The 14,969-nt window shown below is 36.2% G+C and overlaps 1 protein-coding gene across 3 annotated transcripts in view; it reads left to right on the plus strand.

Annotated features, from left to right (window-relative positions):
• The window catches only part of SON (SON DNA and RNA binding protein), a 40,127-nt gene that overhangs the window by 17,131 nt on the left and 8,027 nt on the right, over window positions 1–14,969 (plus strand). For all 3 annotated transcript variants that reach the window (XM_074903211.1, XM_074903231.1, XM_074903221.1), the window contains exons 5-8: window positions 1,789–1,929; window positions 3,705–3,893; window positions 8,118–8,228; window positions 8,632–8,748. In XM_074903211.1, coding sequence (XP_074759312.1) covers window positions 1,789–1,929; window positions 3,705–3,893; window positions 8,118–8,228; window positions 8,632–8,748 — 558 coding nt within the window. The remainder of the gene's footprint in view (window positions 1–1,788; window positions 1,930–3,704; window positions 3,894–8,117; window positions 8,229–8,631; window positions 8,749–14,969) is intronic.

Here is a 14,969-nt window from a genome sequence, read left to right on the forward strand (position 1 = left end):
GTTCTGGGGAAAAATTTACTACTTGTCTTTTTACCTTAGTAATGTCACCTTGTTCAATTTGCTAATTTCCTCCTGCAGTTTTTCCCCAAAAAACTAGAGAAAATTTGGAATGGGGAAAAAAGTTATTTTGGGTTCTTGATTTATGTTGTGTTTTTGTTTTTTTTTTTTTCTTTAATTGCATCATCAGTGTGACAGTTTTAAAATACATGTTTATGGAAATAACATCTGAAATTAAGCAATGTCAAAGTGCTGAAAAGTGATCTCTTAGTTGTATGTGGACTCGTGGAAGCAGAAGTACTTGTTAGTAAAAAAGCTGAGATTGTGCAGATAGACTGTGCAGACATCATAATTGGTTCTTCATTTAACCTGACCAGGATCCAGTGTAGCTAGTGCTAATCTGGAAGCCCAAACCCTGCCCCTTCCTTGCCCTTCCCAGCTGTGGGAATCTGTTGGGTGATGTTCCTGTTTTGTTGAATCAAAATGGGCCACAGAAGCAGTCCAGGCCTTCATCCTGTGGTAGTGTGCACAGGTGGAGAACCTTTCCAGAGCCTGTTCAGCTTCTCGTGGGAAAACTAGCTGCCTTGTCTTCTCTACAATGTAACCTGCAAACTGGACAAACTGCTTCCAATTAGTTGGGAGCCAACTAATAACTATAGAAAACATTTTGTTGATGAGCTTTCCAAATAGTGCAGGCTTTTCCTGTTGCCTAAAGAATGTGCTTCAGTCATTGTTTGGAGGTGCCTTTAGCACAGGAGGGTGCAGGAGTCTTTTTTTTTTTTTTTTTTTTATAAGGACTGATGAGAACAGTGTCATCAGCATGTCTTGATTTTTAGTGATGGAGCTGTCTGCTCCTTGTATGTCAACAATCAGGTCATCAAACAGATGTGGCTTACAATGGTATGACCTTGAACTAGAATCAGATCAGATGATGGCTTCATTTTGCTATTATTTTCTCAAATACTATGTCCTCAAATGTAGTGAAAGTCTTGTAAGTACACTTTTCATGAATGGGGACATACTAGAAGCATGATAGTAGACTATAATGTTCTCAAATGCATATTGAATTGACTGAGAGTTGCTACTGGTAAAGACTCAGTGCCGTGTTCACTAAAGAGTTTTTCATCATAAAATTCTAGTGCCTCTAGAATGTCTTTTTTCTTCCCCCAATGCCCAGGTTCTCTTTTCATTTGACTGAAGTATCCCCATAGCATCTATATGTTTTATAGTCAATTTCTGTTGACTATAAAATGAGGATGTCTTGTGTACCTGGCCAATGTCAGTATTTCAGAGGAAATCTGAGATCTTTTGGAGCCATTGCTTCTGACTAGGTCCCTTTGCTACCAGTGGAACTTAAAATTAGTAACTAATAATGCTTAGGTTTTCCTCTGTAGTAGTTCTGTGAGTTATACTGACATTTCTATCAGATTGCAATATGCTAGTTATGTGGGATGCCAAACAATGAGTGAGTTCCTGCTCTGGAATGTTTGCAGCCTTACACATGCATTCTGCAACTAGCACTGTGCAGGAAGTTTTACAGTATGCTGCTGAAATCTTACGTCTGTGAAATTATTTGCTGTGTAAGTGCCTAGCAGAGCAGACCTAGGTAGGTCTTTGATAATGTATCTAAAATGTCAAAAGTACATCTGTTGACAACATTGCAAAAAATTTTATCAACTTCTTGTACTTCTTGTGCTTCAGAAAAGAAAACTAGTTTTTTCTAAAAATGTTGTCTTTGTACGTTTTGGTTCCCCCCCCCCCCCTTTTTTTTTTTTTTTTTTTTTTTTTTAGAAATGCAAGAAGATTGCTCAAAGTACAGATGATGTGATAGTGAACAAACCTCATGTTTCTGATGAAGAGGAAGAAGAACGTCCTTTCTATAATCATCCTTTCAAGCTCAGTGAACCCAAACCTATTTTCTTCAATTTAAGTGTGAGTGCTTCTTTAATTTTCCATATTTTAAATTGTAGTAATTTCTATATAATGCAAGTAATTTTACAGAAGTGAAACAGCTGTTAGTAATAATTGTGATGGAATTGCACTGGGATGTTATTAAAAGTACACTTAGTACAATAGGAAACTTACCTGCAGTCTGTGAAATTGTGGTAGTTGCCATAATTGGGTTGAAACTGTTTTTTTTCATTGTCTCTGCAGCTTTTAAAGCTTAAATAACATAAAGAGGATCAGTTTTACTTCATGTCTTCATTGCAGAAATATCAGTATGAATTTGCAAACAGCATTGGAATTGGAAAATGCTTTTGGAGCGGCACTGTTTTTCTTTAAAAAACAAACCCCAGCAAAATTCCAAAATAATTTTGAGGTGTTTTAAGTGAGATGATGCTATCATCTTTGTGTGGACTTCAAATCTTGTATGTCTGCTGCTTCAGTAGATCTCAAGTATTTAGTGAAGCAGAAGAAAATTCTGTTAATTTTGAGATTAGCCAATAGAGAATTAACTACTGTATTAAGAATGAGGATCACTGATGTTTCCTGTTACAAAGAAGGGTCTAAATGTCCCATTAAAGCCCCTCATTGGGGGACTGCTTCTGGCTTGCATTGACGTTTTCTGGTAGGAGCATGTTGAAAGGAATAAAATGAGGGAGCATTTCTTTAAGTGCATCTGGGATTCGTTTGAATCATAAATTAGAATTTGTCTAGTTTTGGGGGTTTTTTGTTCTTTTTTACAGTTGTACCTTTGGGGGCTTTTGTGCCCACAAAAGCCTGCTCCGATTTTGCAGGGTATAAAGTACTATGAAAGTATTGATATGCTAAGTAAAAATATAAATAGGATTTATATTATATATATATAGTTTATGCCATACACAAAATAGGCAGTAATACATATTTGCATAAGGTGTAAGATAGGAATAGATTTATGCTTTATGTTGTACCAGTAGAAAGTGGTATGACAATAATAAAGATACCTTGGATTTCTTACACGTTCCAAAGAGGAATGTTCTTTAGTGGTTATGGGCTGCTTTGTCTGTTTTCCACAGTTCAGACCCTTTTAGTATCATTCTTTGCATTCTTTCTAAAAGCGTACTATCACTTCCATCCACGTTCCTTTGATAGTAGGAATTTACCCAATATTGGGAGCTGTCTGGGTTCTGTTTGGCTCTTAGAAGAGGAAACTGTGAAGAGATTTCTGTAGACTCTAAATTTAGTAGCAATACTGTCTAAGGAAAACAAGCTCATAGACTTAATCTACTTTGAGATTCATGCTGCTATTAACTAGAAAACAAAATGTTGAAAACTGCTCTCTCTGTGTATAGTAATGTAGAGCTTTTTATCATCATGTGGATATCACAGCCGATGTTTTTTGCTGCTCAGGATTTTTATTATGGAGCTTTCCATTACAAAATGCATGTGTGGCAGATTAAGATTGTTCTCCTTATGATGGGGTGGAGAGAAAGCAGAGACATTAATTGTGAGAGAGAGGTTTTGTGTATTTTTGGCTGCTGAAGCTGATTTAAGCTATTTTAGTTTCTAGCTGTTTCATCTTCTCTTACACTGCAGTTTGTTCCTCACTTGTATGTTTTTAGGGCTGTGCTAAAATTATTTGTTAAAAAGGCTTTTGTTCTGATGCTAGGAAAGATGACTGTTTTATGAACACTTAATACCAAGTGCATGCAATAAATTGTTTCTCAAAGACATGTGAATATTGTGTGTTTTCAAGTTTTAACTTTTTCTAATTTTATTTTTTTAAGACTCCAAGCATAAAACCAGCACCACCACCACAACCAAAAAATCAGGTCAGCCTGTCAAAGGAATTTCCTGTTTCATCTGGGTCTCAACATAGGAAAAAAGAAGCAGATAGTGTCTATGGAGAATGGGTTCCAGTTGAAAAAGGCAAAGAAGAAAGCAAGGATGATGTTTTCCCCAAACCATCCATTGAGGTAAGGAAGGGAAGGAAGGCATATCATATAAGAAAACCAAAGCCATTACCTGGTCAGTCTGGTATCAAATTGCAGCCTGTGAAAAAAACCCGCTTACATAGGTAGTATCTGACACTTAAATAAGCTATTTATCTGAACTGTTGTGATCTTCATATTTGGTTGTCATGCTCACGTGGCCAATGATGAAAGCAACCGGTAACCATATTGTGTGCTTTTGTCAACTTGTAGTTACTTTGTCCCACTAGAATTTAAAATTTTTTGCTTGAAGATGAAAAGCAGGTTTCTTGTCCAGTTTCCTGCAGAAACGAATACCCTAAGTTGATACTTTCATAATTATAAATTTAATAATAATTAAAATTGTCCTACCGATTTTTAGAGCAATAACGTTGCATTGGAATGTAATCCATTAAGAATAGATTTGAAAGTAGTTTCTAAAACTGCCATTTCCTCTGGATATGTATGAAATAATTTCTTAGCTTTACAGTCACATTTTCTTACAAGTTGTCTTCCATGTGGCCTTCCAAAGGAAAATCTAGTTGTATGTATAATAACAAGGAAAAAAAAAAAGTGCAAATGTTTTTCCCCTTGAAATGTCTTCAAAAGGATATTTTGTGGGGGTTTTGTAATTAAGTAAATTAAATATTTAAGACAGATGTAAATTTTGTTCAAGTTATGTTAACCTTACTCAATCTGAAGACTTGTTCTCATACCTTACAAAGCAAATAAACAAAAAAACCTTGGCATCAATTTCTGATGAAACAATCTTTCCACTTGATGCGTTATGTTTTTCAAGAACTTTCTAAGATTGTACAGTTCACTTCCTGAAGCATAGAAGGTATTTTCTTCTGGGACACTTACAGCACCAACAGCACAGTGAATATAACTCATTTAACAGACATTTTCATAGCGTACCTCGGAGTCTGATGGTCAGGTACTCGGTTCATTGTTCCCTTAGTGTAGATGGTAACTGCCACTTGGTCTTTGTCATGAACCACTAATAAGACAAACATTCTGAAATATTTGTGCAGAATGTCATTCCCATTTACTAGTGTATATGTAAAAAGTCCGGAGCATAGAAACATTGTATACTGACATTTGACCCTGTTTTTACCAGATGGTAAAAGATCTCGTCCTTCAAATGGTTAATGATATGCTCATAGTTAGGCAAGCTCTGTAGATCCCTGCATCCAGGTTGCCAAGGGTGCTACGCTCATGTCTTTGACAAATTGGGTTAGCTAAGCACTGATGGTTTGTGTATTGATTATGTAGAAAAGGCCTTAAAAATTGACAATGGAGTAAATATATTAAACATTCTTTCCTTTCTGTCATGTGTATCCTTATAAATGCTTGTAACAATGTTGTCTGTTTTTATATTTTGTAAATAAATATTTTTATTTGCATTTACCTTAACTTGGTTTGTGTTAAGGGTGATTTCAAGGGTGATTAGCTGACAGTAGAGCATACCATCCCCTTGGGTTTGACAATCCTTAATTTTGAAATACAGGAGTACTGTTGTAGTAGCAGAATCCCTGTGTGTTCCTACAGGGAGTCTGAAAGGTAACAGAGTGCTTCTCTGCTTAATTTTTCAAATGTTTATGAGGACATTTTGTGGATGAAATGGCTTCCTTTGAGCAAAATAAGCCAGATAAGCTCCCTTGCTCTTGGAGTAGGGTAGTGGGGGAGTGTGCTTGGATCCTCAGGGAGTTTGACATTTAATTTACCTACATTCAGTGTTGCTAATTTTGAAATCTGATTGTGACAATTCTGATTCAAGTCTATATTGACATTAAAAAATACATACTTGGCTTTATTGTTACGTTTTTATTCAAGTCATAGAACTAGTTATGGGAATAAGCAGTCTGGAATGGCCCTGCTAATATATTATGAATTGTTTTAATAAAACTTCATCCTCTTAATATAGTTGTTTGTAGTAGTAGGAGATGGAGGAAAAAGTCTTGTAATCTGAAGCATCAGCATGTCTCTAGAAGCCAGAGAAACCTATGAGAAAGAAGCTATATTTGAAAGTATAGAGTTGTATTTAAGTTTGGAGTATACGCAGATGACTATTATGCAGAGAAGCCGTCGTGATCTAAAAATGTAGTAAATACATTTGGTGTATCGGTGGACCTACAAAGTATGTCAAAAATGCCTATTGTCAGCCTCTTCCTTCTTGCTTCAATATTTGTGATTTGTGTCTGTGGGGAAAATGTCATTAAAAGTCAGGATTGGAACGGCAGAACTCTTATGGAGAATAGCATGCTGAACTTGAAACTGTTTTACTTGACTAAATAATAACAACTTTTCATACTTCAAGCAGAGATTTTTTTTTTTCAAGATCCAAAGCTGCCATCGAGTGTCTTGACATAATACAAAGCCATGATGGTCTCCAAAATTGTGACTGACCATGTGGGGAAAGTGTATGGGAATTCTAACTAACCAGGGTATCTACTAATAGGCCCCAGTCCGGTAAAGCACTAAAGTACACATGTGTGTTTAAGTATGCGAGTGGTCCCAATGTGGTTTCAGTGGACTACTTGCATGCCTATGTGTATTGCTGGATTGAAGCTTTTGGTGAGTAGAATAACTTTTATTTATCTCCTGAACCAGTTTCACAAACAAAACATTAAAGAATTATTGTAACTATGTGAGGGAAACTTATTAACTCAAGAAAGTGTATATTGTAAACGGACATTCTTTTTGACTGTCATGCTAGGTGATTGCTGGAAAACGTCTTAATTCTTCTTGTACCTTGTTTATGATGTGTTTTTTGTCAGCTGGGAGAAGAAATAAACACCGAAGTCAGTTTCATAGACACATAGGACTTCTGGGATTTTAAGTCTGTCTTGGTCGGTGCCAGATGTTTCAGTAATGATCTTCCCAAAGGAAATACTTTTTTGTCCTAAACAGTAGAAAAAATTGCCCATCTTAAAATTAAGATTTAATGGCCAGAGTACAAAAATAATTACTCTGTTTTATGCAGTTGTAGACATTTATGTCTGTCTCTTACTGTTTTCAATATTTACTAAATTCTTGACCTGATTCCTGTCACAGGGATTTTGTGGATTAACTGTATTTTTCTGGACAGCAGAGTCAATTTAAAATTAGTTTCAATGTCTTGTACTGGCCCTTTAGTATAATGTGTGAGAGGCTAAGATTATCAATTAGTACCTAACAAAAGATACAAGTCTTTTGTAATACAAATTTTTTAAAAATTAAACCATCAAATTACTTACATGTCTATATGCAGCATGCTGTTTTGATTATTGGGTTTCTTCTGTGCTTCAAACAGTTCCCAGCCCTTTCAGTCTCCTTCACATGCTCATCTCTAAAGAAATTTCACTTGTCTCTGAGCACTGTTCTTTTTCTCCTTTCAAGATAAAATGATCCATAAAATGCATATCATCTGAAGAACAAGGCACAAGTAATTTTGCAAAAGAGCTGTATACTAGCCATAATTGATTACATCTTTGTATCCCCAAATGTTTTGGATTTCTCTTTCGATTGCTTTGCACATAGAGTAGAGGTTTGTATTGAGCTGCTTCATTTGCTCCATATTTTGACCTAAATTATTCTGATTAGTATGAGTGAGATGAATAAAATTTAAAGAAAAACAGATTCTAAACTTAGTTCAGCAGCACAGATCTAAATAAACCTTTCCAAAATGGTCAATTTTATGAGCTACCAGGCTGGCTTTACTTTTATGCAAGACTGTTTTAGGCTGAAGATTAAGATGTAACCAACTCAAGCCAAGTTAGTAGAATACATGTGATTCTTGCTGTAACGTTTTTATACATACAGCTTGAAGTTTCAGTGTCACTTAATATAGAGTGCTCATGTGAACAGCTCTGTATGAAGGCTTTTTTTAATAATAATTCTTAGCTAAATTACATTTAATTCTGTTGGTTATTAAGATTCCATTGAACAAGAAGATGCTTCGCTATTTAAGTATTACACACCAGAACTTTTTGTGACCAGAATAGTTCTCTGAAAATAATTATTTTGATATTTTATATGTACAGGTGATACTAAATTATCAGGTTGTATATACTTAATAAGTAGTCCCAGGATTTTTTTCACATTGCCTATTTATATATCAAACCAGCTATTCAGTGTGTAAACCAACTTTGTAGTATCTGTGGCATTTATTTTACAACAGCTTTTTCCAGATCAAATCAATATTATTGTGGTCTGATGTATTTTTAAAAATAATATTTTTCTTCCTAGGGCGTGGACATAACTACAGCTATGAATGATCGAGCAGTGGCTCAGAAAAGGCTTAATGAAAACACGTTTGATTTAGAGGCCATGTGCATGTTAAATCGTGCACAGGAACAGGTACGTTGCACTTCATCAGCTTAATGCAAAAAACTTCTCATGAAATTAAAGAAAGTAAACATTTTACCCTTCATACCAGCTGATTTTTCTTACGTATTTAAGTACAGGTTTTTGGAAGCCCAGTTTATGAGCACATGTTTAAAAATTCTGCCTTTATTTGGCACTTCATAACGGTGATTTTGAGGATAAACAAACAATGAACCATGAACTTGCTAGACTTTGAGCTCAGGCTTCAGGTTGACATATGCTCAGCTTTTTGGAGCGTCTGCTTACAAATGAGTATTAATGAACATAGCACTAAATGTAAGTGAGGAATCATTACGAAGATTATTGAGAAACAGAATTGCAAAGGAAGAATGTGCAAATTTTTATTTTAGTCTAACATTTTATTTTTGTTTTGTAGATTGACGCCTGGGCTCAATCAAACTCCATACCTGGCCAGTTCACAGGAAGTACTGGAGCACAGATACTGTCCTCAGATGAGCTGACCAACAGTGGTCCCCAAGCATGGATTAGAAAGGTAGAAGTTATGCAGACATACTTGTCTAACCATCACACTTTAAATAGTAGTGGAAGTATTGCAAAATGCAGAAGATGTGCCTTAAAAACCTATGGTAATGCATGTGTCAAATACAACAGGTTGAGTTAAATCACTGTCTTTGATGAATTTAGATACTTGCTGCTGCTGTATCCATTTTGTTGTGTATTAAGGTCTTGGTCATGACATAGAGTACTTCACTAAGATGTGCGTCCGGTACTTGAGTCATATTGGCTCATATATGCTGTTACCTTACACTGAAATGACATTCATGATACTGGTATGGTTGCAGTGGTAGGTCCATCACTACTTTTACGGGACTGGGACAGATCAGGCAAGGTTTGATCCTGATGTTATTGAAGTCAGTGATGTTTTGGCATGAACTTCAGCGAACCAAGTCCCAAACTGCCGTTTTGTTTGACTTGGTTCTATCTGATTGCTACTTTGCCTTTGTTTGTATCACCAGGGTTTTCTGGGAACCAAAGATCTGGAGTACTAAACCAGGAGTTGCAGTTGGGTTAATAGGTTTAATGTCATCCTTCAGTGAAATAGTTCCTCTTATATTGGCATTATGCAGAGTAATACTGGCTTATTTTTGGGGTGTTGTGCGTCATACATACATGCGTTTTATAAGTTTAATAATTCATACTTCATCTTTGAAAATGAATACTGAACTGGTTCTCCTTCAAGAAGTAGAACTGAGGAATTCAAGCAATATCCACCTTTCAGGCAAAAAGAATAATGAGTTATGGTGGTCAGTCTTGCAAGTAACGTAGTTACGTAGTTGAGTATATGTTGTATCTGCTTATCCTTCCAGAACTCAGTGTTAAGGCAGCCCTCAAAACTGGTAGGTTAGATTTAAGGCTTAGGTAGAATTTTCCATGAAACTTGGTGTAAACTAAACACAGAAGCCTGGAATTACAACATCCTAAAAATAGAAATATTTTTGCCAAGATTCACTAACTTGTTTTTCCACTTTATATAGCCAAGCAATACAGAGAACCAGGCAACACAGAGATCCAAGTTAGTTGCTAGATGGGAATCTTTTGGGCTCTTCTCAGTATTAATATATAGTGTAGATGATAAAGTCTTATTTTAAAAATTATTAACTTTGAGATTGCAACAGAATGTTAGCCTTGATTACAATAATTGTCCCTGGCAGAGGAAATTAGAAATATAAATTACTCAGCTGTATTGTTGAGAAAAGGAGAGCTTTTCTATCATGAGGCTTGTGAAAGAGATTTAGCAAGCCTAGGAGAGTTCTCCCTTTCTGCAGTACCTTGAGTGAGTTCCCAAGGCAATGGAAGGGGAGGATCTCTGATCATCTCTTTCCTAAGCAGCCTTTTCTCATCCCATTTTCGTTCCGTGAGGTTCTGTGGTGGTCTTCTGTGCCTTACTGTGGCAGGAGTGTCCACTAACAAAAATCAAGTGGAGAAGGCAAGTGTGTTTTCCCTTGGTCTTTTGATTTCATTTTGTGATCTGCTTTTTAAAAAATCCACAACAAAACAACTAACAAACAAAACAACAACCCAACAGAATGCTTTATAGGGAGAAAATGATAAGAGTCTGGTCTCTGGCTTGTGGATATGACTGCTGTGAGGAGCAGAAGCGTATTGGAACGTTTTGTTGAATGTAGAAATAAGAATGAGCTGGCAGAAGTGCTTCTATCCTTCTCATAGCTGTAAAAATGTACAGTGGTTTGCAGTAGTAGGCGTCCTCCCTAGCAAGCATCATGTGGTTTGTCAGAAAGGAGGCTGCTACTGGAAACAAGAAGAGTTGGGTGAAGAAGATGAGGACAGAGTCCTCTTTCCTGCTCTGGCATTCCTCAGCTTGACTTCTTTTGCTCTTTCCAGGTTTCATATTCGCACGCACATTGCCATCAAACGCGTGAGATGACAAGTAGTTACAGTCATGCGCCCTCTACAAAATGCATTAGGGGCTACACAAGACTCGCCCTGTTGTTTTGCTTTGTTTTTTGTAGGAATGGTGGGGCCTATGAAAGCGTTCACAAAATTTAGCTTTGGTGAACTTAATGTGGAGTTGCATCCTGTGGTTAGAGAACAATTCCACAATAAAAAGTCAAGTAGGGATAATGGGTTCTGAATGCATGTTATCTTTCTCAGTGACATGAATGCAAATCAACCATGAAATGCAAAGTACAGGTTGTGTTTTACTTAGGCACTTGAAGTTGTGTAACTTGGTTCCTGTTAATTATGCAATGTAGCACTGAGATGTCAGACTCATACTCTCTTTTTTGTTCTAAGAATGTGTTTTAACATTTAAAAAAAGTAGTATTTTTAAATTTTTCATCTTCTACTAGGGCTCTGGAGTTTCTGGGGGTATGTCGTATGTGTGAATTAATGCACGTTTCTGACTGAAGATGTTGTTTACTCAAGGCATTTTGCTTGGGAGATTGCCATGAGAGGACTCATGGACGTGCACTGTTCAGCAGAAACAGGGCCCATGTCAGCTAGTTAGTTGTATATCGTTAAACAGAGAATTAGAACATGTACAGACATTGTGCTTGACAGAGAGAATCACAAAACTGGATAGATAAAACAGAAGAGCAGTGTCAGGAGGGGAGAAAAATTAAAGTACTCAGGGAACTTGTTTGATAAGTGCTGTCTTCACTTTGCATTTCTTGGATTTCAGGGGATTTTTTGTACTTTAAAAATGACTCTGGAGAGGTAATATGTACTCAAACCAAAATATGCCTGCAATTTCAATTTTACCTCAATAAAATTTTGAGGAAATTAGTTACAGAAGTGGTTAACGTGGCATACTTGAATGTTTGACATACCAATTAGAAGTATGGTTTGTAAGTAATGTGCTAATTCATGGTGTTCATATATAGGGTTCTGAGCAGTATTTGTAAAGCAATAATGTGTTGTTAGGTTTCTTGTATCAGTAAAACAGATTTATGAACAATATTACCTTTTTCTTTTGAAAAGTGGTTTCTGTTTCAGTTTATCATCATTGGTGTAATCAGTTCACAAATATGACTGACTTGTTCTGGAGGTTGCTGCTTTTTTTCTTTTTTCTTACAAATAGACTGTGCTGCTGAATAGATGTTAGATCAGAGGAAGTGGTCACATAGGGTTTTTTTCCAAGCAAATTCTGTTGAGGTCAACTTACCCAGACTTTCTCAGACTCACCACTTATTTCTGAATTTATCAGCTTCATTCTACAGACTAAACTTGCTCTCCAAACAAGATTTCTGCAACGTTTTATGCATACAGGATAATGCTAGGGATCTGTTTCATTCATTTGTGCTAAAGCATGACACACAATTTGACCATTAGAATGCTCTGCTTTGTGTAGCAAGGTCTGAGAAGTTCAAGATACCTTCCATTCTTCCATAGTCATAGCAGATTAGCAAGACTCATGCTAATGATGGAGGTAAAACTGTGTCTTGTGATGGTCACTTGGAGGACTGCTGAACTTCTAACAAGGCCACTTACCAAAATGCTTGTATTCCTGTTGCTTTATATGACACAATGAGCTTTTCTTGGAAGTGAAGGCCACGTGCAAGGCAAATCAGCTGTATGCTAGTTATATTGGACTGGCTCCCTGTTCAGTCCTCAGAATGTTTTGTTTTGTTTTTCCAGCTAGTCTCAGCTTGTTTTCTACTGATTATATGCAAAAGCTGTGAACAGAAATCCTGAAGCTGATGGTGAGCATAGTTTTTGTGAGGCATTTGATAGGATTTTTCAGAAAGGTATTCTTCCTCTTGTGCTGGGGGAAGGAATGTGGCTGCTGTCAAAAGTGCCAGTGCATTTTATGGAAAGTTCAGTTACTTTGCAAAAGTTTTGCCAAAGACAGATGCTTGTTCCTGGTACTTGACTCAGAAATTCTTTGGAGTTAGTCTTAAAGTAATCTTTAAGACAGCCCACTTTGCTGTAGCTGAAACTGTCCACCTACTGCCTTTAAGGCTTTGTTGTCCTTTGTTTGATAAATTATTGCTCCAAAGAAATAAACCTTCCTCCTGACAATTTAGGGTCCTGTCAGCATTGTGAGAAGGAACAGGTATTTTCAGAGAGCAGAAATTGAAGATGTATTTTAAGATATCTCAAATATTTATGGCTTTCCTATTTCAGATGTTGCAGGTGCTGTTTTATAAATTGTTCAGTTCAATGCTGTATGCTATCTTTTTCCCCAGAACAGCTGTTGCTGTTAAACAATGGTGACTGTCCCAACTTGTGTTTCAGAAAAAAACATGTAAAATTACCTTCAAGGTGTGATTTGTTTGTTTGTTTGTTTAAGCCCTTAAAATGCTAATTCAGGCATTCATGTCCCCCCAGATTTGCTGCCTTAATGTAGCTTTAAAAGAGGAATAGTTTAATTAAAATTACTAAAAAACCTTCTTAAGTGATTAGGTTTTACTATGTAGCCTTCTTATTAAAGTGTTGACACAGAATGTGGCCTATTAGTTGTCGCCATCTGCTGGCAGAATGGAAGTGTGCTTTATTTGGCTGACCTCTCATGGAATTTAGTGATCAAAAGATGAGAAAAATGATACTAAATTTTCATGCATGTCTACTGAAATTGAGATTAGTGAATGAAAGAGAACAATTGTTTTAGAAATAGTTATTTCTGACAACAGTAACCAAATACTTAGAAACCTGGGTGGTTTTTGTGTTACGTACTCTTCCATTTGATATCCTCACTATGGGCCAGATCTGCAAGGGTACATAGTTGCTAAATAGTTTCGTGAGACTTGGCATTTTATGATTCATAAAACTGAAAAGAAATTTATATCTTGCTTCCCTGTTTTTGATAATGTTTCTACTATTTTTATGTTTTCGAATGTAATTACAAATGCAGCGCTACCCATTATTAAATCACGGGCTGAGTGAAGTTGTCTTGTCATTAAATTATAGAAAAACAGTTGAAGATAATATAATTGTACAGGTGACATTAGAGATTTATATTCAGTTTATTACTTAAAAAAACCCCAAACTGAAATAACTTTCTCCCCAGCTGCAGGCCTTCTTTGCTTCTTCAGTAAACTGAATGAAAGTAGGCTTATCCTGGCTCCTTTCATATTGGTACCAGAATTACTTCATTTAGTCTTCTAGTGTGATACCTGAACACAGCTATTCTGTAATGAAACAAAACTTTCATTTTTTAATTCCTTGTTGTCTCGGTTCTGTTGGACATGTTTAAGAGTCAGCATAGTGTAAAAAATTCCTAGTAAAGTTACCAGATTGGATTCTGAATTCACACATTACAAGAGGTTTTTTTTAATAAATTACACTTTGGAATTTAGGACTCTCTTTTATTTCCAGTGTTTGGAATTTGTTCAGGCTCTGGTAATTCCTATATAGGAACCTGGGGCTTTGATTTTTCACTACAAATAGCAGTATTTTTGATTCTGTTCTCCTTTCTACACCACTCCTAACACCTGAATTAGTACATTTACAGGTGTGATGAGAAAGCTGTGTAACATTAAAGTGACCTCATCAAGAAATTGCACTCTGTCATTTGTGAACTGAATACACACTGGTGATAATGAAACAGATGTTTATATTGAAAATTCTATCATTGCAAAGCAGGTACAAAAGAGGAATCGGAACCCAGGGTGACATTGACTGGGGTTTGTATCATTCTCGGCATGGTTGCCCTTTTCTTATGAGAGGTTCCTGGAAAAGAGAGGGGAGGATGAAAATGGAAGTAAGTAAAAGCTGTTCTAGGTATATAGTTTGAGGCAGTTCATATCGGAGAAACTGATTGTCTCTGTGTGCACACACACACTGCATGGTCTGCACCAGTCAGAAAAAAGTTGGAGAGGAGCACTTAGCCTCTCTACTCGTCCATCAGACCACTTTGTTATTAAATGCAGCATTCAGTTGCATGATTGATAGGTATTTACTGTATAATAGGTAAATATTTGGAGAAACCCTGCCACAATCTTCAGCAATTACTTTTTTTAAAAAATTTTTTAACACCATGTATAGCGGGGATTACACACATGCATCATTAGTGTGTGTCAGTTGCCAATTTGAAATCCCCTTAAAAATAGATTATCTTTAGTCCCTGCAAAAGTAAGACTTCTGGTTTTGTTTACATACAGATTGAAACCCAGGACCTGTCAGTCCTTTGTCCAAATCTGGGAGATGCTTACTTTTGCAAGCACAACTCAAAATAAAGCAAAAAAAAAATTTCTATTAATTTGCTTTGATAGTGAATATAAACATTTCACA

Source organism: Athene noctua, chromosome 1 (assembly GCF_965140245.1).
Source record: "Athene noctua chromosome 1, bAthNoc1.hap1.1, whole genome shotgun sequence".
Lineage (NCBI taxonomy): Eukaryota > Metazoa > Chordata > Aves > Strigiformes > Strigidae > Athene > Athene noctua.